The 26,015-nt window shown below is 44.8% G+C and overlaps 2 protein-coding genes across 3 annotated transcripts; one reads left to right on the top strand and one right to left on the bottom strand.

The window, feature by feature from the left end:
• Nucleotides 1-19,754, top strand: LOC105045882 (protein TIC 56, chloroplastic). Of its 2 annotated transcripts, none has more exons than XM_010924310.4 (6): nt 1-819; nt 14,816-15,022; nt 15,262-15,544; nt 17,775-17,937; nt 18,579-18,799; nt 19,316-19,754. In XM_010924310.4, the coding sequence occupies exons 1-5, from the start codon at nt 126-128 to the stop codon at nt 18,783-18,785; spliced, it is 1,554 nt and encodes a 517-aa protein (XP_010922612.1). In that variant the 5' UTR covers nt 1-125; the 3' UTR covers nt 18,786-18,799; nt 19,316-19,754. The 2 variants fall into 2 exon arrangements, with proteins under 2 accessions (XP_010922612.1, XP_010922611.1); XM_010924309.4 differs by having other exon boundaries at nt 3-819; nt 18,579-18,787.
• Nucleotides 19,755-21,425: 1,671 nt separating this feature from the next.
• On the bottom strand, nt 21,426-25,651 carry LOC105045880 (phenylacetaldehyde reductase). The gene is made up of 6 exons (XM_010924308.3): nt 25,318-25,651; nt 25,030-25,202; nt 24,747-24,932; nt 24,502-24,664; nt 21,959-22,145; nt 21,426-21,795 (listed from the first exon to the last, which is right to left on the bottom strand). Exons 1-6 carry the CDS (start codon nt 25,634-25,636, stop codon nt 21,618-21,620), a joined length of 1,206 nt encoding a protein of 401 aa, XP_010922610.2. The 5' UTR covers nt 25,637-25,651; the 3' UTR covers nt 21,426-21,617.
• Nucleotides 25,652-26,015: the final 364 nt, after the last annotated feature.

The raw sequence follows: 26,015 nt of genomic DNA, 5'->3' as shown, positions 1-26,015 counted from the left end.
GCAGTCTCTTGCTCCGCTCCGTCCCGCGGTCCTATCCATTATATTTCCCTATCCTTCGGATGTCCTCCTCCCTTCCCAATCTCCGTTGCCCTCCGCCTCCAAACAAACCCTAGCCTCTTCCATCCATGGCGGCCATCAATCTCGGCTGGCTTGGCGACTGGTTTCCCCAACCCCCAAAACCCTCCAAACACCCCAACTTCGCCTTCATCGGCGGCCGAAATCTCTTCTTCAAGAAGCCCAAGAACCCCCAAAACTCTAGCTCCTCCGCCTCCTCCTCCTCCTCCTCCTCCTCCTCCGCTGCCTCCGAGGAGCCTCCGGGGAAGTACACCCAGATGCTGGCGCAGTTCTTCTGGGAGTGCGAGCACCGCCCCGACTACCGCCACACACCGGAGGTCGAGCAGATTCTTGACGATGACCCCTTCTTCGAGAAGAAGGAGAACCCAACGCCCGAGGAGATCGAGGAGAACGAGAGATGGTGGGACGGGTTCAACAAGAGCCCTGTGGTCCAGTTCCTGAGGCGCGCCGAGCTCATCGCTGACAAGATTAATGAGATGGAGCTCAAGGAGAACGAGCACCCCTACCAGCGGGAGGACCGCGAGCTCTGGAAGAAGCTCCCCCATGTGCCGGGGCTTGATGGCCGGCCAATGCCGAGGAAGGCGATCAAGACGAGAATGGAGTCTGACAACAAGTTCTGGGACTTTGCGAGGCAGTTCTTTTTTGGGCTTTGGGGGTTCAGGCAGCGGCCTTACCCTCCCGGCCGGCCGATTGATGTGGCCCAGGCAATTGGGTATAAGAGGCTGGAGAAGCGTTATTATGACTGTAAGTCAAAATTTACTGCTTTGAATACCATTGCAATCACAATGTTTTTGTTTTTTCATTTACAGTTTGAATTTTAATTCCCTTCTTTGATTAATGGCTAAAGACGTAGTTAAAAAACTCTTGCATTTGAAGATTAACAAGAAAAAGTGAAAGTTATTATACTAGTTACTGCAGTCTGCTAGCAGTGTCCTAGGTAGCAATTATTTTTGGGAATGTTGTTTCAGTGGGATGTGTCTGGAGGGAGTGAGACTATAATTTGACTGCTGAAAGTAGTTAGTTTCAGAGTTTGGTTCTGTTGGTTTAGAAGGTTTGGTGGATTTGAAATGGGAGCGACAATATTTGGTGGGCTTTGAACTCTGTTTGAATAAAATTGTCCTATCTGGAAATGAGAAATGCTAGACATCTGTTCCTTACTATTTTTCCTTATGTTCATTTGATGTAATTGGGGTGAAAGTGGATCAGAAGACCCATCAGTATTGCTGGCTTGATGTGTGCTAAGTATATAATGCAAGTTTTAACATAAATTCTTTATCTTCATTATGTTAGTGATTGTTTGATGAGCCTTTTCCTAGATTTCTGCAGTGCTGGATTTTGGTTGCAGTGGAGATTGTTATCAACTTGAATATAAGAGTGGCACATATCGTTAGAGTTTCTATTTGGTTTTTTGAAGATAGTATGTTTCTTTACATTTATTTTATTCTCAATTCAGTTTGGAAATTTCTTTAGCAAAGAACCTTTGAAAATAGCTAATTTAAACTGGTTTTGGGACTTGGATTTTGCAAGGTATTGGCAATGCTGCATGGGCACAAACAAGAGAATCAAGTCAAACACATGTCTAACTGTCTGACTTGTCAAGAGGGGGCAAAAGGAGATTTACATAGACAAATTAATTTTAAATAAAATTATATATGCAAATATTGCGTAAAAGAAAATATTAGAAAAATATTATTTGTTAAGGCCTTGCAATATGCATCGTTCTCACTCCAATGTTTTAGTATGCACAAACTTTTAGAAAAATGATATTTCATAAAATTATTTTGGTATATATACATTTTTGACCAATCTCTAAAGCTAATAGATGCTTACTTCTGATGCTATTGTAGTGGATGAACTTGGAAGAGTTCAAATGTCAACTCATTTTATACGTTGCAGTTAGAAAAAATGACAAATATCCATGTGTCCGATGTGTATCCGACTAAGACACATATTTGGCACAGATTCTAGCAGCTGGACATATCTGTCTAAATACCACAAATTATCAATCACCAGCTGTTTTAAAATACAATGAAATTTGAGAAGCAATGCTTGTTCTAGGCCATCGTTATCAATTCGAAAATCTTGCACTATGCAAATGCGATTTTGTTATGCAACATATTTATTACTTTCCATTGGTTAATGATTCAAAAGTAGAAGTTGTACATGTAGATAACTACCCCATCAATCTCAATCTTTGACCATGATTTGGTGGACAAACTTTTCCATGTTATGGTATTCAAGGCATTTGTGATATGTGCATTTTGATGAATATTTTGGACTTTTTATGATGGGGAGATGATTTTTTATCTGAAAAGAAACATGCTACCTTGAAATGCAGCAGTTGAAGAGTCATGATTGGGGTTTGAAGTGATATTAACAAATAAGCTGGTAAAAAATTTCTTTTAGGATGATCATGTTGAGATCATGTGCTACTACTTACGAGTGCTTTCATTTGTCAAACAATTAATTGTGAAGTTATGAACTTCCATTTTGCTTGATCATTATTCCCAAGTGTTGGTGCAAAAATCCATCGGCGTCGGAGAAGCTGGAGTCGAGGGAGTCGCGGTTGCCGCCGAGACCTGCAAAGAAAGTCTAAACCGGAGTTGGGGGTGCTCCGGCAAGATCCTCCGATGCTCAAGTCAGTTCTCTGCTTCAACAAGAATGGAGTGCTCGAACGAAAATTTTAGTAGAGTTTCAAGATAGAAATTAGAGCCTAGAGAATAACGTATCTGGAGTCCTCTTTTTATAGGCGGAGGGTGCGACAGACTGACAGCGACGTTTGTAACCGTCTGGTAGTGGGCCGCTCGGGGCCACGAGGAGTTTATTATGAAGAGTAGTGGAGTGGAGTCGTGGCTATCACCGTGGCCTGCCACGTGGAGCCTGTTGTGGGGAGTGGATCAGTGTCCGTTGTCGCGACTTGCCAGAGAGTGGTGGAGCTGCGCGGAATCCGTTGCAGGAGGTGGAGCAGAGTCGTGGTCATTACTGTGGCCGCAGGAAGTGGAGCAGAGTCGTGGCCATTACTGTGGCCCGCCAAGGAGTCCAGGCTTGTCGGCCGAAGCTCGGTTGAGGTATCTGACGGAGAGAGACAGCTATCCATCTGAGAGGAGCTCGGATGTTGCTGGCGAGCCTTCTACCGTTGGGTGCTTTGGGCGTTAGTACTGCAGGCGAGGGCCATTTGCTGTAGGAGCTCGGTCAGAGACTTTCCGTAGACGAAGTTCGGTTTCACGCAGAATTCGGCAGAGGGTCGATCGACAGTGGGTGTCGGATGACGCTGGAGTGGTTCATACGCTGGAGGGGTCCGGCTGCTGGAGTCCATGTGTCGTAAGAGTTCGTCCGGAATCTGTCCGCTACGGAAGTTCGATCGGAGTCCGATCTCCGTAGAAGCCCGAATGGGGATCATTTGTCGAGGAAGCTCAGTCGAGGCCTGTAGTAGAAGCTCGGAGTAGATCGCTTGCAGTAGAAGCTCGGAGTCCGGCCCTTGTAGGAGTTCGGATGAGGTCTGCCTGCGACAGGAGTTCAGGGCGGAGGTCCGGCTCCCGTAGGAGCTCGGAGATGTTTACCTGCAACAGGAGTTCATGGCGGAAGTCCGGCTCCCGTAGGAGCTCGGATCAAGTCTACCTGCAGTTGGAGAAGAAGTCCGGCTCCCGTAGGAGCTCGGATGATGTTTACCTGCAACAGGAGTTCAGGACGGAAGTCCGGCTCCCGTAGGAGCTCGGATCAAGTCTACCTGCAGTTGGAGAAGAAGTCCGGCTCCCGTAGGAGCTCGGATGTAATTTAGAAGGTGGTCGACCACCGCAGAAACTTGGATGGAGTCCGTCCGTCGTGGAGAATCCGGTCGACACTGATGGGGGTTTATCCGTCGGCAGAACTCGGGAACGTTGCGGAGGCTCGGCCGCCGGAGAGGTTCGGAAAGATGTCGCCGAAGGTCGGACGTCGATAAAATCCCGGAGGGTCACTCCTGACATGAACTTCGGCTGGGGGGTATTTTATACCCAACACCAGTCTCCCTACTTTCGAGTTCGAGTTTCGAATGAAGGAAGTACAGAGAAGTTTTTACAGCTGAAGTTGCCTCCTTAAATCCTGTGCACGATCGTCCTCGAAAATCCAGGCATTTAATGCGCGCGTGCTGGAGTCTTTTCAAATTGGAGCGATCCGAAAAGACCTTTCGGAATTCTCGCTAGAGCGTTATCCCAGGTACGGCGCAGTAATGGCTTTGTCAGCTGTCAGCCGTTTTTAGCCGCCTGCTGTGGCGAGTGGGACACGTGGCGAACACGGGTCGGCCTGGAGAGATATGCGATCATCATAGCGCCGGATCTCAGGGTCTATTTAAACCCGCCTTTCCGCCTTCAGGAGTTTCATTCTGCCTGAAAGTCCTGTTGGTGCCTGTCTTCTCTCCGAGAGCCCTGACCTCCCTTGGTGTCCGCTTTGGCCCTAGGTGTTCTTCGAGTCATCCCTGCCCCTGCGCCTCTGCATCCTTCGGAGCGATTTAGGTTAGTCCCGGAACTTTCGTTCCTTCTCTTGCCATCTAGGTGCCCCTTCTCCTCCATTTTCCTTCTGCTGCATTCTTCTTGTTAGGTCTCCCACGAACCTTTCGGCTCTGATTTCGCCTGATCTCTTCGAGATTTTTAGGGTTCTTGCTTGAAATGTCTTCTGGCACCTCCGCCTCTAGCGGTTCCAAGAGCTCGTCTGCCTCAGTCTTCTAGAACCCTCATGCTGTAGACGAACCCACATCTAGGGCTGGGTCTCGTCCGATTTTTGCGTCGAACGTCATTCCTTGTTCTCTGACTCCGGATGAACTTTTACTGATAAAGGTTCAGTATGGAGTTCCTCCGGAGTACGATCTGGAGCTTCCCGGTCCCACCGACCGGGCCAGCACCCCCCAACCTGGCCGTTTCTGCCTGTACCAGGAGGCCTTCCGCGCTGGGCTCCGGCTTTCGCTTCCGTCCTTCGTTGTCGCTCTTTTCCGTTTTCTAGATATTTCTTTAGCTTCAGTCGCGTCGAATTCCGTTAGGTTTTTGATAGGATTCCTCTCCCTTTGCCACGTAATTGAAGTTCAGCCATCTCTTTCTTTGTTCAGGTATTTTTACACCTTCAAGCGCCACCCCTCGGCAAAGGACTGGTGGTACTTCTCCCCTCAGTTCGGCAAGAAGGGGTTACTGAAAGGTGCCCCCTCTTCTATCCATGACTGGAAGGGGAAGTACCTCTACATCCAATGTCCGACTTTAAAGTTGGGATTACCCCCTTGGGGCTCCCTGAGGGACTCTGTCCGCCGGGCTCCTAGCCTGGGGGAGGACGACCTTCAGGCCGCCCGGAAGCTTCTTAGTTATCCAACTCCTTCCCTTCCCAACCTTCTGAAGGAGCAGTTTCTGTTCAACATCGGCTTGAGTCCCCTGGATCCTGCGAGTATTCCATCTTTCCTTTCTTCTTCTTTTCTCTTTCTCCTCTCCCCTTTCTCCCCCTCTTTTCTTTTCTTTTTTCTTTTTTTTTGACTGCGTGTCACCTCTTCCTTTTTCACCCCATTGCTGATCTCGGCCACGCCTGCCCGGACGGCTTTCACAATCGACGTTCCTTCAGACGTCGAGCCCCCGGCTCCCCGGGCCTCTTCAAGGAGTTCTCCCGTTGAGGTCCCCGCTTCGGGGGCCCGCCGCGAGGAGGTGCCAGGGGCTGAGAGGGGGAGGAGAAAGAAGACGGTGGCCCGCCAGGTGAGTGGCCACCGAGCCGCCATCGAAGAGTCTCACGATTCCGAAGAAGAGCCGATGGAGAATTCCTTTAACGACAGGGACCTGATAAAGCAACTGGTCGACGGCTGCGTCCTGCCCGAAGTCGTCCAGAGGATCGTTCGCACCGATCCCGAGCAGCGGGTTTGGGACTCTCTAGGGTCCTTTCTCGAGGTAAACAGATTTACTTTCCTCCTTCTCCTTGCTCCTTCATTTAATTACCTTCTCAACTTTTGGTCTAACCTCCTGGCCGCCCTTGCAGATCGGGCGCCAGCTCTTTGCCAACATCGAGGCGACGAATCGGGCGAGGAGGGATGCCATCCAGGTAGAGGAGGGTCGCCGGGCTGAAGCCGCCCGCCTCAAGAAAAAGGCTGCCGAGATAGCCAACCTCCAAGAGGTCCTTGAGAAAGAAAAGCAGGCCTCGGAGGAGATGGTGAGGAAGGCGGAGGCTGAGGTCGCAAATTTGACGGAGCAGATTTTGGTTCTGATCCCGGAGGCCAGGGTTCAAGCGGTGGAGGAGTTCAAGGCCTCTGCGGAGATGAGAGACCTGAATGTCAAGTTCGGCCAAGATGCATTCATCAAAGGGTTTGAGCTCTGCCAAGAGAAGATGGTCAAGAAATTTTTCGAGCTCGACCTCAGCTTCTTGGACGAGGCGTCCGAAGACGAAGTCGGGCCCTCTCCTACCGCTGCTGCCACCGCAGCCTCCTTCCCAAGAACACCGAGCTCCCCAACTCCTACCTCGGAGGTCTGAGACCTCTGACTTTGTATTTTTCTTTTACTGTGATTTTTCTTTTCCCTTTTGTCTTTAAGAAACATTCAATCAATAAAATTGGGTTTCTCCTTATGGGGGGGCCTCTTTACTCTTTTCTTTTTTCTTTCTGCAATGAGCCGCGCCTTGACGCTTTTGTCCCCCGATGGCAGCGCCCTGCCGAGGCGCTTTCCTTGCCACAGGGAGTTCCGCTGAAGTCCACAATCCAACATCTGAGGAAGAAAGTTCGTCATTTAACAAAAAAGTCGAAGGAGATGGAGGACGAGCTTCGCAGGTTGAGGAAGAGCCACTCTGAGGCCACTGCGGAGGCCACCTACTTTCGAAACCTCCACGTGAAGGGGATCATGGAGTACAGTCGGAGGAAAGCGAACTTCGAGAAGGAGCTCAAGGAACATAAGAAGCGCGCCAGCGATCGATCTTGGGCTCAAGCTTCCAAGATCAGCTCTCTCAGAGCGGAGCTGTCGGCTGCACAGGAGAAGGTCAGCTAGTTGGAAGGAAGCTCGTCCTGGTTTTCGACTCGGGTCGACCGCGACCAAGAATGGTCGAAGATGTTCTCCGACCTTCAGCAGCAGCTCCAGGATGCCGAGGCGAACTATAATGCGTACCGGGCCGGCTGGTGCAAGCAGGTGGACGACTACAGGGGGAAGCTTAGGATGGCGACCGACGAGGTTGCCCGCCTTCAAAGGCAGTTATCTGAAGGAGCTCAGTTTGCTCCTATTCGGGATCCCAACGAACTCCAATCCCTGAGAGGAACCATAGAAGAGCTATCTGTCGCCCTTGGGGAGGGGAAGGCCGAGTTGCAGCAGTTGAAGATCCAGCTGGTATACGAGCAGCAGGCAGTCAAGGACGCGGAGGTGGAATCTGAGGTCTTGAGAAGGAGGCTCCGAGAGGCGGAGAACGAAAGCCAACAGTTTCATCGGAGGTATATGGAGATGCTAATGAGGGAGAAAGAATGGGAAGAAAAAGTCGAGAGCTTGAGGCACTCCCTGATGAGGATCGAAGTCGAAAGTTCGAAGTCGGAAGAAGTCGGGCCTCCTTAGGGCTCTTTTTGCCTTTCGTCCTTCTATGTGTCTTCTTTTGCCGTTTGTTTTTTTTTTTGTTTTTATTTTTTATTTTGGGCCTTCTGGGCTCTGTAACGCATACTTTGCTAACGGAATGAAAAGAAGATCTTTGTTATCTTGCCCGCGCATCGTGTTGAAATATCGTCCGCCGGACTTCTTTCATTTTTTATCCCGTTCGATGCCGATGTTGTCTGGAGGTTCCTGGTTGTCGCCACATTGACTTGCTTTTCTTGCCATCTTTCTTCTTCAGCCTCAAGGGCTCTGTAATGCATACTTAGTTGATGACATGAGAAGAGAATTTTTCATTACCTCTTTTACTCGGGTGTTGAATTGTTGTTTGCCGAGCTTCTTTCGGCTTTTGCCTTGCTTGTTATCGATGCCGTTCGGAGGTACCTGATCGCCGTCGCATTGACCCGTCCTCCTGTTTATGGCCGAAGATTTGTCCGGGACCATTCGAGTTTGACGCCTCCTTTCAGAGTTCGAGCTCGGAGGTCTGAGCTTTTCGTCGTCCCGAGGAAGCCGCCTTATCCTTGTCCCGTGTTGAGAGCTCTCTTGGAGACCGAAGATTTTGATAAGAACCCCAATCTTCGCTGAGGCGAGGCTCCTTGTGTCTTTGATGTAATTTATTTTTCATTTGTCGCTGATGCAGTTCGTCGCTTTCCTTTTTAACCCCCCTCCCCTTTTTCTTTTTCTTTTCTCGAGCGAGGGTTTTCCCTCTGCTCTCAGTGGGATCGCAGGAGCGCGGAGGGGCCGCTGAGGAGGTTCCCTTTTTCTTATCTGATCTTGAATGATCAGACCTTAATTGGTGTCAGGACGAGGTCCTTCCCCTATCTCTGATGTAATCGACTTCAGCTCAGGTTAGGACGTGGTTCTTCTCCTGTTCCTAACAGGACTGTGGGGGCACATATGGGCGTTGCAGGGCCTCTCCCCCCATCCGATCTAAGAGTAACCGGGCCTTCGACTTTGTTTATGTTAGGACGAGGTTCTCCTCCTGTCCCCAACAGGGCTGTGGGGGCGCATATGGGCGCTGCAGGGCCTCTCCCCCATCCGGTCTAAAAATAACCGGGCCTTCGACCTTGCTCATGTTAGGGCAAGGTTCTCCTCCTGTCCCTAACATGGCTGTGGGGGCGCATATGGGCGCTGCAGGGCCTCTCCCCCCATCCGGTCTAAAAATAATCGGGCCTTCGACCTTGCTCATGTTAGGGCGAGGTTCTCCTCCTGTCTCTAACATGGCTGTGGGGGTACATAAGGGCGTTGTAGGGCCTCTCTCCCCATCCGGTCTAAAAATAATCGGGCCTTCGCCTTGCTCATGTTAGGACGAGGTTCTCCTCCTGTCCCTAACATGGCTGTGGGGGTACATAAGGGCGTTGTAGGGCCTCTCCCCCCATCCGGTCTAAAAATAACCGGACCTTCGATCTTGCTCATGTTAGGACGAGGTTCTCCTCCTGTCCCTAACATGGCTGTGGGGGTACATAAGGGCGTTGTAGGCCTTCTCCCCCCATCCGGTCTAAAAATAACCGGGCCTTCGACCTTGCTCATGTTAGGGCGAGGTTCTCCTCCTGTCCCTAACATGGCTGTGGGGGTACATAAGGGCGTTGTAGGGCCTCTCCCCCCATCCGGTCTAAAAATAATCGGGCTTTTGATTTTGCCCATATTAAGTGTCATTTTCGTTGTCTGAAGGGGTTATCCCCTGTCATTACGAGTCCATGGCAAAAGAGAAAGATGTGCAAATCTGAAAGGAATCTTGATTTAAAGCGAAGTCATTCGTAATACATTTACAGGTTTTTCAAATCTAAGGGCTGTAGAAGGTCTGCTCCCCGTCAAGGTCCTTCAGAGACGGAGTTGATGATCCCAATTGGAGGCCGATCTCCGGGCTACTCTTCCCTCCTCGGCGGCTCAGGTTGCGGCAGGGCCCTTGGCCGATCTTCTCTACCCTCAGGCCGGCGTCGAATGAACCTGTCGAGTTGGCCTCGTCTGATGAGCTCCTCGATCTCGTCTCGAAGTTGAATGCACTCCTCTGTGTCGTGGCCGCGATCACGATGGTAGAGACAGAACTTGTTAGGATTGCGTTTCCCGGGATGCGTGCGCATCCTTTCTGGCCTTGAGAGCTGCTCTCTGACTTCCATCAGCACCTGGATTTTCGATGCATTGAGGGGGGCGTAGCTGCGGAATCTTCCTGGGGGAGAGCCCCGCCGAACCCTGCACTCCGGACTTCTCTGCCTGCCTGCTCGGGGAGGAGTCTGGGCGCGCTTGTACCTGGGAGGAGTTCGAGAACGTGGCCGAGCTTCTCTCGGCCTTTTTTCGACTGCGGGCTTACTCGAGTCACCCGTCTGCCGTTCTCTCGCGGTCTCCTCATCCTTCATCTTGAAGGCTTCTTCTGCTTGGGCGTACCCTTCGGCCCGAGCCAGCAAATCAGCAAAATCCCTGGGGTACTTCTTTTCCAAGGAGAATAGAAGGTCGTTCTTTTGAAGGCCGCCTTTCAGAGCGGCCATCGCGATCGATTGGTCCAAGTTTCGGACCTCCAACGCAGCGACATTGAAGCGGTTGACGTAAGCCCGAATGGACTCCCCCTCCCTTTGCTTGATGTTGATGAGGGACTCCGAACCTCTCCGGGGACGCCGGCTGCTAACAAAATGAGCTGCGAACTGATGGCTCATCTGATCAAAGGAAAAGATGGTACCCGGCTTCAGCGTCGAGTACCAGTTTCTCGCTACTCCCTTCAAGGTGGATGGAAAAGCTCGGCACAGGATGTCGTCTGGCGCGCCATGGAGTAGCATCATTGTCCGGAAGGCCTCCAGGTGGTCAACGGGGTCCGAAGTCCCGTCGTAGCTTTCAAATTGAGGGAGCTTGAAGTTTGGCGGGATCGGTTCCTGCATAATCATTTGAGAGAAGGGAGGGTCAGTACAAATGTCCTCACCATAAGCGGGGGGAGCGTGGCGGAGTTCTTCGATCCGCCGGTTCATCTCCTGGAGCTTTCGATCCAGAAAATCCTCTCGACTGCGAGTCTCAGGGGTCTTCTGGCAGAATGGAGGTAGAGATCTTCCAGGAGTAGAATCGTGATCTGACTGAGGGCTCTCCACCCTCGGATTCGTCTTTCAGGGAAAGACGGGGCGACTGACCCAAGTGGCCCATCCTACCACCGGATTTTGGAGTTCCGGTGACGTTCTCTCCAGTCGTACTGACGCATGCGGCTGTTGCTGCTGCTGCATGGCCTGCACCGCTTCAGTGAGGTCTCTGACCTGCTGAACCAGTAAGTCGAATTGCTCCGCGCCAACCGTCGTTGCCGGAGGAGGAGGAGGAACCTGAGAAACTGGAGGTGAGGCCGGAGCCTGAGATCTGGCCGCAGAGGCCGTGGATCGCCGAGTGGATGCTTTGCGGGGAGGCATCGGGCGAAGATCTAGTAAAGGAGGGAGAAGAGGATGTCGGAGAAGATGACCGGAGGCGGTTCCGTTGAGCGCTCCTTTAAGAACAAGGATACTGCGAAGACACAGCCCCCTTCTTCTAGCGCCAATCCTGTTGGTGCAAAAATCCGCCGGCGTTGGAGAAGCTGGAGTCGAGGGAGTCGTGGTCGCCGCCGGGACCTGCAAAGAAAGTCTAAACCGGAGTTGGGGGTGCTCCGGCAAGACCCTCCGACGCTCAAGTCAGTTCTCTGCTTCAACAAGAATGGAGTGCTCGAACGAAAATTTTAGCAGAGTTTCAAGATAGAAATTAGAGCCTAGAGAATAACGTATCTGGAGTCCCCTTTTTATAGGCGGAGGGTGCGACAGACTGACAGCGACGTTTGTAACCGCCTGGTAGTGGGCCGCTCGGGGCCACGAGGAGTTTATTATGAAGAGTAGTGGAGTGGAGTCGTGGCTATCACCGTGGCCTGCCACGTGGAGCCTGTTGCGGGGAGTGGATCAGTGTCCGTTGTCGTGACTTGCCAGAAAGTGGTGGAGCTGCGCGGAATCCGTTGCAGGAGGTGGAGCAGAGTCATGGCCATTACTGTGGCCGCAGGAAGTGGAGCAGAGTCGTGGCCATTACTGTGGCCCGCCAAGGAGTCCAGGCCTGTCGGCCGAAGTTCGGTTGAGGTATCTGGTGGAGAGAGGCAGCTATCCATCTAAGAGGAGCTCGGATGTTGCTGGCGAGCCTTCTACCATTGGGTGCTTTGAGCGTTAATACTGCAGGCGAGGGCCATTTGCTGTAGGAGCTCGGTCAGAGGCTTTCCGTAGACGAAGTTCGGTTTCACGCATAATTCGGCAGAGGGTCGACCGACAGTGGGTGTCGGATGACGCTGGAGTGGTTCATACGCTGGAGGGGTCCAGCTGCTGGAGTCCATGTGTCGTAGGAGTTCGTCCGAAATCTGTCCGCTACGGAAGTTCGGTCGGAGTCCGATCTCCGTAGAAGCCCGGATGGGGATCATTTGTCAAGGAAGCTCAGTCGAGGCCTGTAGTAGAAGCTCGGAGTAGATCGTTTGCAGTAGAAGCTCGGAGTCCGGCCCTTGTAGGAGTTCGGATGAGGTCTGCCTGCGACAGGAGTTCAGGGCGGAGGTCCGGCTCCCGTAGGAGCTCGGATGATGTTTACCTGCAACAGGAGTTCAGGACGGAAGTCCGGCTCCCGTAGGAGCTCGGATCAAGTCTACCTGCAGTTGGAGAAGAAGTCTGGCTCCCGTAGGAGCTCGGATGATGTTTACTTGCAACAGGAGTTCAGGGCGGAAGTCCGGCTCCCGTAGGAGCTCGGATCAAGTCTACCTGCAGTTGGAGAAGAAGTCCGGCTCCCGTAGGGGCTCGGATGTAGTTTAGAAGGTGGTCGACCACCGCAGAAACTTGGATGGAGTTCGTCCGTCGTGGAGAATCCGGTCGACACTGATGGGGGTTTATCCGTCGGCAGAACTCGGGAACGTTGCGGAGGCTCGGCCGCCGGAGAGGTTCGGAAGATGTTGCCGAAGGTCGGACGCCGGTAAAATTCCCGGAGGGTCACTCCTGATATGAACTTCGGCTGGGGGTATTTTATACCCAACACCAAGCATGATACGAAGATACGGTTTGAGCTTCATAATTACTCCATATTTCAACTACAACTAGAACAACATACATGATTACTAGATGTGCATGTATATTGATATGTATACTGATGTAGGACACCCTAATGGGTTGACTATATGCTGTCCTAGGATGAAGCTACTGCGAACAAGAATGAAAACAAGTTTCAAATTTGGAATCCTGCACTAATTACTGTAAAGGAAGCAAGATAATGGGAATTGGATGATTGTACTGCGAGACGCATTCTAAAATAATGAACAAGAAAGTGATGGTGCATTAGACTCCAGCTTGTCTGCTCAACCAATCCTAGCATGCAACAAGTATGCAATAAGCTGGAAATAGTTAGAAGGTTAAACTAACGACTTCATCTGTAAACTGTGCAGGTTCAAAGTAAATGCACAGTAGTTCCAGGAAGTTTTCCTAGCAGGGAGATACCCACTTCTTTTGAGGCTCTTCCAGGTTCTTTGAACATTCATGTCGTTCCTCTAGATGCAAAAAGCTAAGCAACAAGCTCTATGCTGATGTTCCTTTTGCAGTGGAAATGCTAGTCACATTGGAAGGGTCTGGGTGGGTGTTATATGTGTTTGCAGCACAACAATGTACAGCAATATAAACTGAAGTAAGGTGTTTATTTGATTTTTGCTGTGGGTTTGGTTGTGGAAATATTAAAGCCGGGGAGTAATAACAAAGCAACATCTTCTTTTAGCAGTGTTTGGGCTATGCAATTGGAGAGATAAAAGGATCAACAAGTTTACTCAACATCTATGATTGCTTGCTGCTGCTGTCAGGGACAGAGGAGTAAAAATCAAAAGGTGGTTAACTTGGCTCGGGGAAAGGTTAGTGGGACCTGATGCTGGATTGGCTTGCTATTAGGGCTGAAACCGGATCGGATACCAATATATCCATATCCATATTTGTTTTGTCTAATGAATACAAATATGGATATGGATATTTTTCGGATGCAAAAATTTATATCTATATTTGTGTTAAATGGATATGGATATAATTTGGATACTAGAAGTATGAATATAATTATGGATATAAGTTGGATAATTAAATTTTATGACTATAAAATCAAAGATATTACTAAATAGATGATAAATCAAGTTAATAGCATGTTTATGTAATATGGTTGTATATCTTCCTTAAGTACTCTATAAAATTATATAAGATTACAAGTAGAGTTCGGATATTCGGATCCGGATCGGATAGTTGTCTATTCATATCCACATCAATTTTTTTTTGATGGATATGGATACGGATATGGATATTAGTTGGATTCTCAAATTTTTATCCATTTTCAGATTGATTCGGATACGAAAATAGATCCGGACAGAAATTATCCATATCACTTTCATCCCTACTCGCCATATATGGGAAACACACAAGAGGCTCAATATCAGAGCCTTTATGTCTGGGGAGTTGTACTGGCAAAAAAGTTGGGGGTCTAATCATTTAAAGTAGTAAAAGCAAGTTTTTGCTGTCTTGGTGCTGGGCCTCATATTCATGCCAGCCTATTATTGTATTGATATGGGGTCGGTTCTGCATACCGAGTGTCAATGCATCCTGTATCACCTATTGGTATCGAATCGATATGGTGTGTTACGACAAATCTTGAGTAAAAGAAAAATGAATGGTCACTGAACTGTAAACTATTGAAGTTTGTAGGATTCAGTGGCTGATGTTTTTCTTGTTGTAGCGGTTGCATCTACTGCTTCACAGAACCTATGATTAAGAAAATAGACTTGGAATGCACTTTGCCCTTTTTTTCAGAAGTCGTATATTAGCAGTTCATCTATAGAATTAGTTCGCACATATTCTTTTATCATAGAACTTTTTTCCTTTGTTCATTTCTGAATTTTACTATTTGAATGGGTGGACTATCCTGTTGGTTGAGAACTGATGGCCGTTCATTTATCCATTGTTATCTTGATATCACATTTGCTAGTATGAGCTATATCTTTTTTGATTCTCTATAATGGGCGGACAGACTCCTACAAGAGTCCCTGTGTTAAGTTTCTTGATTATGTTGTAATTACAATTCTATGGGCATGACCTATTATAGTTGTTTTGCTCCTTTAAAAATTACTGCATAACTAGGACATATGCTTCTCTTTGAAATATGTTCTATTCATTTTCTTCTAATAATCCTGCCTTAAATGAATTGTTTAGTTATCATGAGAAGTGGACCAAGTGGTGGCTGGTACTACAAGGATCGCCTAGGACGTACAAGAGGACCGTGTCAGCTAATAACTCTTAAAACTGCCTGGGCTGGTGGGATAATTGATACACATACATTCATTTGGGGAGATGACATGGATGAGTGGGCACCCATTGGAATGATCTATGGCATGGAAAAAGCAATTGCCACTTGGGAAGGTTTGTTATGATCATGAATCTTATTATTTGCCATATTTTTTACAGTAAGCATTAATTGCTTCTTGGCAGGCTCTGCATCTGTTTAATTGTCGATATATTTTTATATCTCCTTACATGAAGAGCTTGTTTTAAAATGTATTCAAATTTTAAATTCCTATAACAACAAATAGAGACCTTTACCTGGAGATAATATTCTCTCTTATTGTCTATTTACTTATGCACTTTAATTTGTTGTTCAGTCAGACTAGGAGCTGCTGCAACAGCTTTTCTACACAAATTACAGAAAGGCATTCCTCCCTGGACTCCTCTCAAGGGATTTGAGAAGAAGACCTATAAGCAATTACAAGAAGAAGCTATTGAGAGCAAGAGACGTGACATGGCTGTACTTGAAGCCAATGATGGCATATGGCCTGGTGTGAGAATTCCCAGTCATGCACTATTTCTCTGGGCGAGTGGCTCTGAACTCACTACAATTTTAGAAAGAGATCACATGCCAAACAAATACGTCCCCAAAGAACTAAGGTCTCACCTGCCACTTTACTTTTCTTTGTTTTGTTCCAGTTACTTAAGATGCGAAACTAGTTCTTGGTATATTAATGTATTAAGGGAATGGAGTCTTGTTGATCAAATAGGTAGTATGTAAAATTGTGCATCATGCTTTTTTTTATATATTTTTCAATTTCTTTTATGTGTTGGGCTTTGTTTGAGAAACAAGTTTTGCAGTTTCTCTTAATGTGTTTTAAAAATTGATACTTATAGACTGGTACTTTTTGTTTTCCTTAAATGAGCATGACAGTCCCAAAAGAAACAAAATCTTTGTTTCCATCCTCTTACTTATATAGGTAAGGTCTTTTACCTGCCATTGCATTGTTCTTTGTTGTTCAGTTTCTTCACATGCCACGTTAATTATTTGTCAGTGTATTACTGTATTATGGGAATGAAGTCTTGTTAATCAAATAGGTACTACGCTTCAGCTAGTCCTCATGTTTTTTCAAAATTATGTTTTTTAATTTTTTTTTTCATACATTATGATATATTTAAGCCTATCTAGGGATAAGTATCTTTCTCTAAATGTGTTTTTTCTGCGAAAAGATGCTTAGAGGCTGTTTGGTGTTTGTGGATATATTTTATTGATATTGATGGACAAGTCACCAAGAAAAAAAAATGAGCACTTAAACAAAAGACACTTCTTCCATCCTCATCTTATTTTCATTTTTTTTCAGTTCAAAACTTATTGGAGTATTTAAACCTATCAATTTAGTTTGCAGGGTGCTAGGTTCATAGTGCTTATTTGGAATCATGGATAACAAATTAACACTATTACCACAAACATTGAAGAAACAGTTATGGGAAAAGCAAAGGGCTTTATATTGGGTGCTGTTGTGTGGCTCCCTAGAAGCCTTTTGGCTCCATAAACATACGAATAGGATAAAGAAATGGAAGGTTTATCCATATAGAGGAGAGTAATTAGAGACAAACTAATCAGCCCTCTTATGTGGTAGATTAGGGAAGCGAGGAGAAATGAGGAGAGAGAAGGAAATCAGAAAGAAGAAAACAGAGGGATAATCAATATTTTACCAAACAATAAATTCTCCAACCACCAAAGTTTAGAGCTCTAAAGAAATCTATATTTAAGTAAAAAAAGTGACATCGAGGCTTCCAGCCAAAGTATAGCCAGAAATGCTCCATAGGTTCATCCAGATGAAATCTCCTGTAGAATGCAAACTTTAAAGAACATTTGTACCAGCTAAATTACAGCCCATATCTTATGGACTGAGCCTATATGCAACATCTATAAAACAGTAAGATCTGTGACATAAATATTTATTTAGATGTCGAATTAGTGACCATCTTTAAATTACTCAGGGATGATCATTGACAGCATTGATTGATTCAGCTGACTAGTCATTGTTCACTTTTGCTACCTGAATGAGATGATCATGCATCAAAGATCTCTATTTTGTTATCCATCTGGCTAGTTGTTGTTCACTTTCTCTCTCTCGATGAGGATATTATGAATTCAGCTTTTCTGCTGCATTCCTATGCTTAATGATTTTGGTGCCTTATCTGGGAATTTTTTGGTTGCACGGTATCATGGCCTTGACCATGATGAGTACCATTTATAGCTGCTTCGCCTGTACTTGTTTGCCTCTAGGTAAGTTTTGATTGCACTGTGAACCTCCTGCTCTCTTAAACTATTGGAAAAGTGGAAGCTCTAAGCTCTATGCATACTACTTTTGTAAGGTTCAGGATGCTTCCTGCTTAAATCTTAAAATTTGGTTATTTCTTTTTTTTTTTGCTGTATGCATTCTTCATTACCTCTAAGAGGAACTTCAGTGGTTGGTCTCACATGATTCTGAAATATGTCTATATATTTTCTATATGACATTGACTTCGTATCTTTCTCCTTTGCTACAGTAATGCTTTTGCTGAAATTACCATTAGAAAGGTTTTCATGTGATGTGAATTTACAGCCTGCCATGCTGAACTAATGTCTTGATGGAAATTGGTATTGCTTTTGTTAACCGTACATTTGTTGTTTACTAAAATCTTCTGTTTGGGAGGAAGGATGAACTTTTAGCATGGATGACTTTGATGTACTTGGAGGATTTGTATTCTTTTGGGTTCAATGTGTATAATTAATGTTCAACAATTTGCATAATTTTGATAGTGTTGTATTTCATGAGACTACAATGACACAAGATTGCATTTATGTCATTTAAGATTACCGCAAAATCCCTTCATTTGGCAGGCACCGTCTTGCAGAAGTTATCCCTGGTTTAAGGCCTTGGGAGGTTCTAAGCATAGAACAAGCCATGGATCAAATAACATATGGCGGGGAATGGTACCGTGAACCTCTTGGTTCTTATACAACAGGTCCTCCATATATCAGGCATTGGAATTATGAGGTCAAGGTACTTCATGATTTCTAGAACTTACCTGGATACTTTGCCTTTTATAAGCTATTCAATAAGCTTTCTTGTTGACTCTGTTCTGTTCTGTAATTTTGCAACTAATCCTTTTTATTTACTCCTACCATGAAGCACAAGCCTAGTTCAAATCAGTATAATTTTATTTTCACAAAACAATAGTAGCATGAGATTTTAGAACCATGACAATGACAATCATGAGAAGGTAATCTGATAAGGGAAATATGCAGGAAATCAAGATCCTTAGGGCCTTGACTTCAAAAGAACTCCACATTTTTGTCATATCTTATGAACCGTTAATATTTGTACAAACCTGGCAGCTTTGCAAAGTAATCTAGGCTATGAGCCCTGAAGATGTTAGACCTGAGATACGAAAATCATGTAGGTAAATTTTAAGGGTAGTATGCAGGTAATCCAGTTCCATAAAGCTCTGACTTGAAAAGAATGGTTTGTTGAATCATATTTATGCAAAAGCAGTAATTTATACGAACTTTAATGAGTTATGGCTGCTTGGCATTCTAAAATTGCTATCTGCCGCAAGGTGTGAATCTTTCTCAAAAGAATTTGTCTTCATGTTTTTTTATTGGTGAATTCTGTTATGATTATATATTTTTTTTCATATGCAGAGGATGTGTAGAATCTTTTCCAAGCTGAGCTACAGAGTATACAACAAGTTAGTGCAGGCCATCCCTGGATTTGATAAAGTGGCGGAGAAAGCGCTGGCTGATTTATATGCAAGACAAGCACGGCGCCAGGAAAAACGGGCTGCACAGATAAGGGCTGAGGCTGAGGATGCCATCTATGGCCGGCGTGTGCCATCTGATCCGCACTAAAGGTACATATGCTGGTATTACTCTCTCCTATCAATTCCTGCGGACAGTCCTGGGTAATTGGTTATAACTGAAGACTTGTCTAGAGTTTTAGTGATTACATTCTAATCCTAGTATCAACGTTATACAGGAATTCACAAGCAAATTTTCTTCATCAGATATGGATTTATTTATTTTGTTCATGTTGAAAAATAACATATTTATTGCTGACTTTTAAAATTTCATTAGGCATGCTTTAATGTTACATGTGTTTGGCCGAACAACATTTTCGATGCGTGGCTCTCTCAAAAACTTTTTCCATTAGTGGCAATCTCTTGTAGTTGTTTTCTGTGGGTGGCTATTGTTATACGGTGTATTTAAATCCCTCCCAATCTATTTGAGGGTTTTTTTTCGCATCTTTTCTGATGCTTCCTTGTCCAAGATTTCATTGTCATGGCCATTTTGGTTGCATAATGTGGCAGATGAGTAGATCTGATTCACACTGTCTAGATTCTTGGCTCCCCTGAATCTTGATTACCCCTGGACTTATGCAGGTGGTCGCAGGAGGTATCTCCATATTTATATATGGTCCATGGAAGCTGAGAAGAGAGGAGAGAAATGAAAAGCATTCAAGCACTAGCTTGCTTTGACTTCACCAAATGAAATTGATAATAAATTTAAGTTTGAAGTGTGCACATGGCAAAGAAACATCTGTTGTTTCTTCCCAAAAAGATCATTTTGCCACTTGGAGTGTAAATCAATTCATCACCAAGTGCTTGGTAGCTAACCTTAAGTAGCTGCCTTAGAATTTGAAATGTCAGATTCATATTTAACGTTGGTGCTGCATGCTGTGAGAGACACAGACTACAGGTATGATTACTTAGTTTTGAATTGAGATCATCAAGGTTTTGACTCTGTTCTTATATGGATGTAATCTTGGTTGGGAACACTAGTGGCAGAGGTATTAATGAAACCCCCTTTTTGGTGGAGTAAGATTGTCTGCATCCATGCTATAAGAAAGCTCACAGAAAATATTAATTTTAAGCATTCATGTAGACTGGTTGATCTTTATTCATCGTTTGATAGGTCTTTGGCTTTTCAAGGCCAATTCCTGCAGAAGCATCTGTTAAGAAAGTTACAGGGATTGCTGGGATTATTTCCATGTGAACATAATGTCTTGGTAATTACTTAGAGAGCTATGTGGCTTTTGCTGTTGCATTTATTTTAGATTGTTTTGGTTTGTTTCAAGGAAGACCATGTATTGTCCTATTCTCACCATAGTAGTGACCACATTCCTTGTATGTTCATATTTTATCTTGAGCCATATCTTGATGAATATTGCACATTTCCACATACTTTCTCTTCTTCCGCTAGTTGAATCAATCATGCTATCAGAGCCATATTTCTTGTCTGTGCAATCTTCTTCAACATTGGCATTGTCATCCTTGTGCCACAAATCATCACTATTGGTAACTTTGTTAAAAAACTCATTGGTACTGTTCTATTTAAAACTGTGCCTATAAGAACATCCAACCACTAATCCTTTAAGAAAAGTTCTTGTATCATTTGCTTCAAATATATGGATGATCCGCGAAAAAAGAAGATACTAAAGCAAAACCCAGATTGTTAAGAGTGCGTTTGGTTACATTTTTTGATTTTTAATTTTTAATTTTAAAAAATATTTTTTATATTTTTTGATTTTTGCTATCGAGTAAAAATAAAAAAAAATAAAAAATATGTTTGGTAATTACATTGCTATAAAGTAAAAAGTAATATTTGAAGATGGTAGGTGAAGAGTTTGATGAGAGAGAAAGATTCGAAAAAAGAGGAAGAAGAGTTCGGAGAGGTAAAGAGCTCGACGAAGAGGAAAGATTCAAACTCTTTTTGATTTGACGTTTTAGATATCGAAAAATAAAAAAAAAAATTAAAAAGTAAAAAATTTTTGTTTTGCATATAAAGTAATTATTTTGATTTTTTTTATTTTTTTTCATGGTGTTATCAAATATTATTTTTTAATTTTTATTTTTTAAAAAATAAAAATAAAAATAATATTTTTTTAATGGTTAATCAAATGTATTTTAAATTAATAAAAAAATAATTATAGTAGACTATTGGTGCCGAGAATCGTGGATGGGGCAGATTATTTTGGGTGAAGCAAGGAGGAAGACACCAATGGTGCCCTGGACTGCAGCAAGGATGGAGATGTAGTCAGGGCGATCCATCTGGAAGAGGTGGAGCGGCAGCGAGGTTCCATTGAGGCCTTGCAAGTGCTTGGTCTCGCCGTTATCATCTCAATGTGAGAAAAGAAATGTGGTAGATGAGAGACAGGGAGAGGGAGTACGGTACTGCGATCTTTGACGGTACAAAAACGGTGTAGCCTCGTCAAGGAGGAAGTGGATCACCCATGATCCAACAAACCCACCGCCAAAAATGATGTAGCCTCGTTCAAGGGAAAAGTGGATCACCCATGATCCAATAAACCCACTGCCATCTGTTACACGAAAACTAGCTTCGTTCAACAACTCCAGCATCTCTTGTTCCTGCTCCCTTGTGATGCCGTACGGGTTTACTATAGCCCATCTATAGATCTGTGGAGTATCGGAATTAGGAAGTATAGTAACTCTGGAGCAATAGATGGTATCCATACAAACAAGATTCATAGGGTAAAGAACAAAGAAACCAGGTATCTCAGGGAAAGAATAGGATAAAAGGTAGCACATCAAAGTCGCACACGCATTAGTGTTGCACACCGAGCTAAAGCTAGCAACATAGTGCTGCATGAACTGTTGCACAGACCATATTCTCTTCACTAAGAAAATGTACAACGGTATAGATAACAGTCATGTGCCGTGGGATCTAACAACATGGCTTTCCCCCAGTCCTCTCAGAAGAAACAATATAACCCTTGCTCTTAAGACTCTCCACTGCATCCTTGATAATTTGCTCCATGGAGCGGAATTCCATACCCAATTCAATCAGCTTCTTCGATGGATTTTGGGTTCTCAGCAGCCCTGGTTGCGTATCCTTTGGAAATCTAGAAAGCAGCAACAAAAAAAAAAACAAGTGCATCAGAAAAGTTCATATGCCATAATTCTCAATTCTTATCAACATGTTGAACAAAGAACCATTTTGCTCTCGCCTAGTCATCTAGTTTTGCCTATTACAGCTTCTCCTTTCTGAGAGAATCAGGATCATACCTGGGCACTTTGTATTCTGGGTAAATTTCTGCAACTTTGGATGCAAAGTCGCTCCAATGTGCAATGGACTCAACACATAAGTGCCTTCCAGATGCTGATGGATTTTCATAAACAAGGATATGAGCCAGTGCAACATCTTGGACATGGACTGATCCCATGTAAAAATTTGCGTACTCTTCAGAGCAGCCTGTTACCACACCAGCAACCAGTGTCAAGTCTCATAGTATAATTTCATAAACTTTAGGTGTTCAAAGATACTATAGCATAACCAGTCAGCCAACATTTTACCTGAAATGGACTAGCTCTACAAGTTTAGAATTCAGGAAATGAAAATAATAGCTAGAAGCAGGAACTAAAGTTAAAATAGAAAGCAAAAAACTTTTGAACATTATTCACATATCTAAAAATCTGGGATTGAGTCAAAATGGCATCTGAATTTGCATATCTCATGCCCATAGAAATTTCATGTCTTTTGGTATGAGCAGTCAGCATACCAACTACACTTGTGCGGAACCGCCACAATTATCTATACATGTATATGACCAAGCAACCTAACTGGTTAAATGCAGATTTCTGCAGAAATCATACCTTCAAAGTTACTAATCTCGTCCAACACTCATCTTTTGATATTTCTAAATGTCAACTCATCCATAATAGGACAAGTGGAGCTATCTTAACTTGGACGAAGTTCAAGCCAAACATATTTCCAGTAGTTTGTTCAGCCACAAAAAGGGCCCATATCTTTACACTTCCTCTGCTAAACAAATCTGAGACAGAACAGCAGCCAATGCAGTAATAGATTGCTGTTTGTGTGCTTACAATCCATGAAAATGTTGGTTATGATACCTATCATAAAGGTACACAAGCTTTCTTGACCACTCAATCATCAAGAGTGGCTTCAGTACAATTGAATGAAACAACAAAGTATACCACAAATAAGAGGTCATGGGTTTGAATTTGAGTCGTATTGGCTCTTGGTATTTTCAGCCCCTTATTTGCCCAGATAAAAACACCAGGTTTTGCAAGCATGGACTTGATCTGTCTGGGAGCCTAATTTAGGTGGGGTGGGGTTGGGCAAGGTGACAGGGGCTGCCCCTATATCTGCCCCCTTCCCTCCCCACCAAAATAAATAAATAAAAAAAAAATTAAATAGATAACAAAGAAGAGAAAAGCATACTACAACTAATAAAACATAGAACTGAATGAGAGGAAGGTATAAGTGAGTGATAGATTGATGGATGCTCATGTTGATAATGATAGTTACAACAAGCTGATGTGGAGGTCAAACATGGTCAATCATCACAGTTCATTCAAGGATTGAGATACACCTGAAAATAACCTGATTTATTAGAGCTCTTTGAACAACCTTTTTTTTCCCTTTTTGGGAGATTAGAAGGGGCTATTCCACCTTTTCTACCATATACCCACCTCACCCTTGGAGGCTGGCTCCAATTGGAATCGTACCCCTGCCCCTTTGCCCAAGTAGCAAGGGGCGATACTACCTGAGCAAAGCTTGGTGGCTCAAACAATCAAGATTTGAAATCAATGCTTAATTAATCGAAAAGCTGGATAACAGAGTCATAGCATGGTGTCACACTTGACAAGTTTACATCTCTGGGACCACATAATAAGGACAACTACTTTGCTCAATATATCTTTTTTAACTCTTTGGTTATTAATTAGATCTTACCATTTAGTAACTATCAAACATGAAAATTTACTTCAATTGTTTTATGATCTGATAAATTTTGATAATTTCCAATTACCAGAGTAGATTTGGGTTCTCTCTCCAGGTCTGTATGTGCTCAAATGGCAAATTTACCCAACAACCCTAGTATGCTCTCAGACCTAATGGCAAATAAATCAAGTTTACAACCTATTCTACCTAATAGTACAACATAAGTCAGTAAAAGAGTCAGCTTGGATGTTGCTGACGATGCATGGAATCTCCTTTCAAACTCTTGAACCTTTACCCTTGAACAGAACTTGGAGGTTTTGCATGATCTGGTAAATCCAAAAATAAATGCAGATATTCTCGAACATGAAGGCTTTGTTTACTCAAGCAGAAAAAATGGGAAGGAATAAATAGCTGATGTTCAGAAATAAATAGAAAAAAAAAAATAGAAACAAGAATTTTCACTTGGCCGATATTTAAGATAGTGTTTACAAGGTACCAGATTAACATAATATGCATGACTTCTATTATTTACCCTCCTAATCACAACCAAAAAATGATTGCTTTTTCTTCTGCCTCTAGATTTTTCTTTCATTCCCAAACATTGGGAAAGGTGGATTCTCCATAAACAATTTTTTTTTTCTCTCACTTTCTCTGCAGCCAAACGGAACCTAAAACTTCCACAAATCCACTAGGATCCTTTGCTAAAATCATTTTATACAAAACAAAGTAGTCTATATACGCACGGCCTTAAAGGAATTAAAAAAAGTAATTCCGTGGCACATAAGTAATGATAAATCAACAAATCAGTAATTCGGTAACATTATATACCATCATCACCAGTTTAACAAGAAATAATTGCGAGTACCTTCAAGAAGTTGGACCAGCATGGCCATACTGGCGTTGATGCTCGGTGGAATGACCGGACCCATCACCGTGCCGGGATTGACCACCACTACATCCAATCCATTCTCCTTGGCAAATTCCCATGCCACCTTCTCTGCCAAAGTCTTCGAAGCTGGATACCAAATCTGAATAACCAAATCGTTAGCCAAAAAAAAAAAAAAATCCCAATCAATCTTTTTTGAGGGATTCTTTTAATCGAGGATTCACCTCGTTCTGCTTGCAGTGGTCGACGTCGGTCCAGCAATTCTCGTCCTTGACGACATCGGCGGGCCAGCTAGGGCTGGGGATAATGGCCGAGATCGATGACGTCACCACCACTCGCTTCACTCCGCTCTCCTTCGCCGCGCCGAGCACGTTCGCCGTCCCTTTCACCGCCGGGTCCAGTAACTCTCTCTGTTCCCCCAAAATCAAACAAGGAAAAAAATCGTCAGACGAGTTTGAAATCGGCGATCGGCAACGGTTTATCATGGGATCCGGCAAGGAGGTAGACCTCGGGATCGTGAACGCGGTCAACGATGCAGGGAGAGGCGAGGTGGAAGACGCCGACGGTGCCTCGGATCGCGGCGAGGATGGAGGCCGGGTCGAGGAGGTCGATCTGGAAGAGACGGAGCCGCGACGCCGCGCCCTCCAGCGCTTGCAGGTGCTTCGTCTCGCCTTCATCCTCTGCCCACAGAACAGCTCGATGACCAAACTCCCTCTCAAGCTCCAGAAAAGAAGTATACAATTACTCGGTTACAAATGCATATATATATTTTCGAAGACATGGTGAACAACCTACCGAGATTTTTGACCGTGGCGTGGACCGTGTAGCCGCGGTCGAGGAGGAGGCGGACGAGCCAAGATCCGATGAACCCGCTGCCGCCGGTGACACAGACGCTCTCCTTCTCCGACATCTCTCCGGCCGCCTTCTCCGCCCCTCTATCCTCCGGCTTCTCGATTGCTTGCGTTCTTATGTTCTTGGGGAAACGAGGCGGGGCCCAGAAAGTGCTGGAGCATATGCACGGCGGATAGCGCGCAATATACAAGGGGTAGCGTGGCGTGTTATCGACCGTGAGATTTGAGGTGGTCCAATTACACCTGGTGCATGCAATACACATATACGGAGCGCCACTTACCTACGGCAACGGGTGGATTATGGGCAGCCATTACAAGCCCATTACCGTCCACATTTTCGTCGAAACAGAACGGGATGACCAGTAGGGTCTCCAAGTGGATAAAGTTAAACATAATGGATTGAGCGGGTCGGGTCGGACAAAATTATTATTATAATATATATATATATATATTATTGGATATAAAATAATCTCAATCGAAGTTTGTAAGAGGTCAATTCTCTCATAACTCTTCCGACTTTTGACCTTGTGCGGTGTCTTTCTGAACTTCTCCGACCGTCCGAGCTTCCACGGTACCGTCCGAACTCCTCCAACAGTCGATCTTCTACAGTGTCCTCCAGATTCCTCCAACGGACGAACTCCT

The sequence above is a fragment of the Elaeis guineensis genome, chromosome 5 (assembly GCF_000442705.2).
Source record: "Elaeis guineensis isolate ETL-2024a chromosome 5, EG11, whole genome shotgun sequence".
In the NCBI taxonomy this organism is placed as follows: domain Eukaryota; kingdom Viridiplantae; phylum Streptophyta; class Magnoliopsida; order Arecales; family Arecaceae; genus Elaeis; species Elaeis guineensis.
Note: the sequence above shows the minus strand (reverse complement) of the source record. Positions and strands in the feature narration are given on the sequence as shown.

Coding starts and splice junctions, on each gene's coding strand:
- LOC105045882 (XM_010924310.4), top strand. CDS start 126: ATGGCGGCCATCAATCTCGGCTGGCTTGGCGACTGGTTTCCCCAACCC. Junction 820..14,815: donor GGAGAAGCGTTATTATGACT/GTAAGTCAAAAT, acceptor TGAATTGTTTAG/TTATCATGAGAAGTGGACCA. Junction 15,545..17,774: donor TACGTCCCCAAAGAACTAAG/GTCTCACCTGCC, acceptor TTCATTTGGCAG/GCACCGTCTTGCAGAAGTTA.
- LOC105045880 (XM_010924308.3), bottom strand. CDS start 25,636: ATGTGTATTGCATGCACCAGGTGTAATTGGACCACCTCAAATCTCACG. Junction 24,933..25,029: donor ACCGCGTTCACGATCCCGAG/GTCTACCTCCTT, acceptor TTGGGGGAACAG/AGAGAGTTACTGGACCCGGC. Junction 22,146..24,501: donor GCTGGTCCAACTTCTTGAAG/GTACTCGCAATT, acceptor GTGTGGTAACAG/GCTGCTCTGAAGAGTACGCA.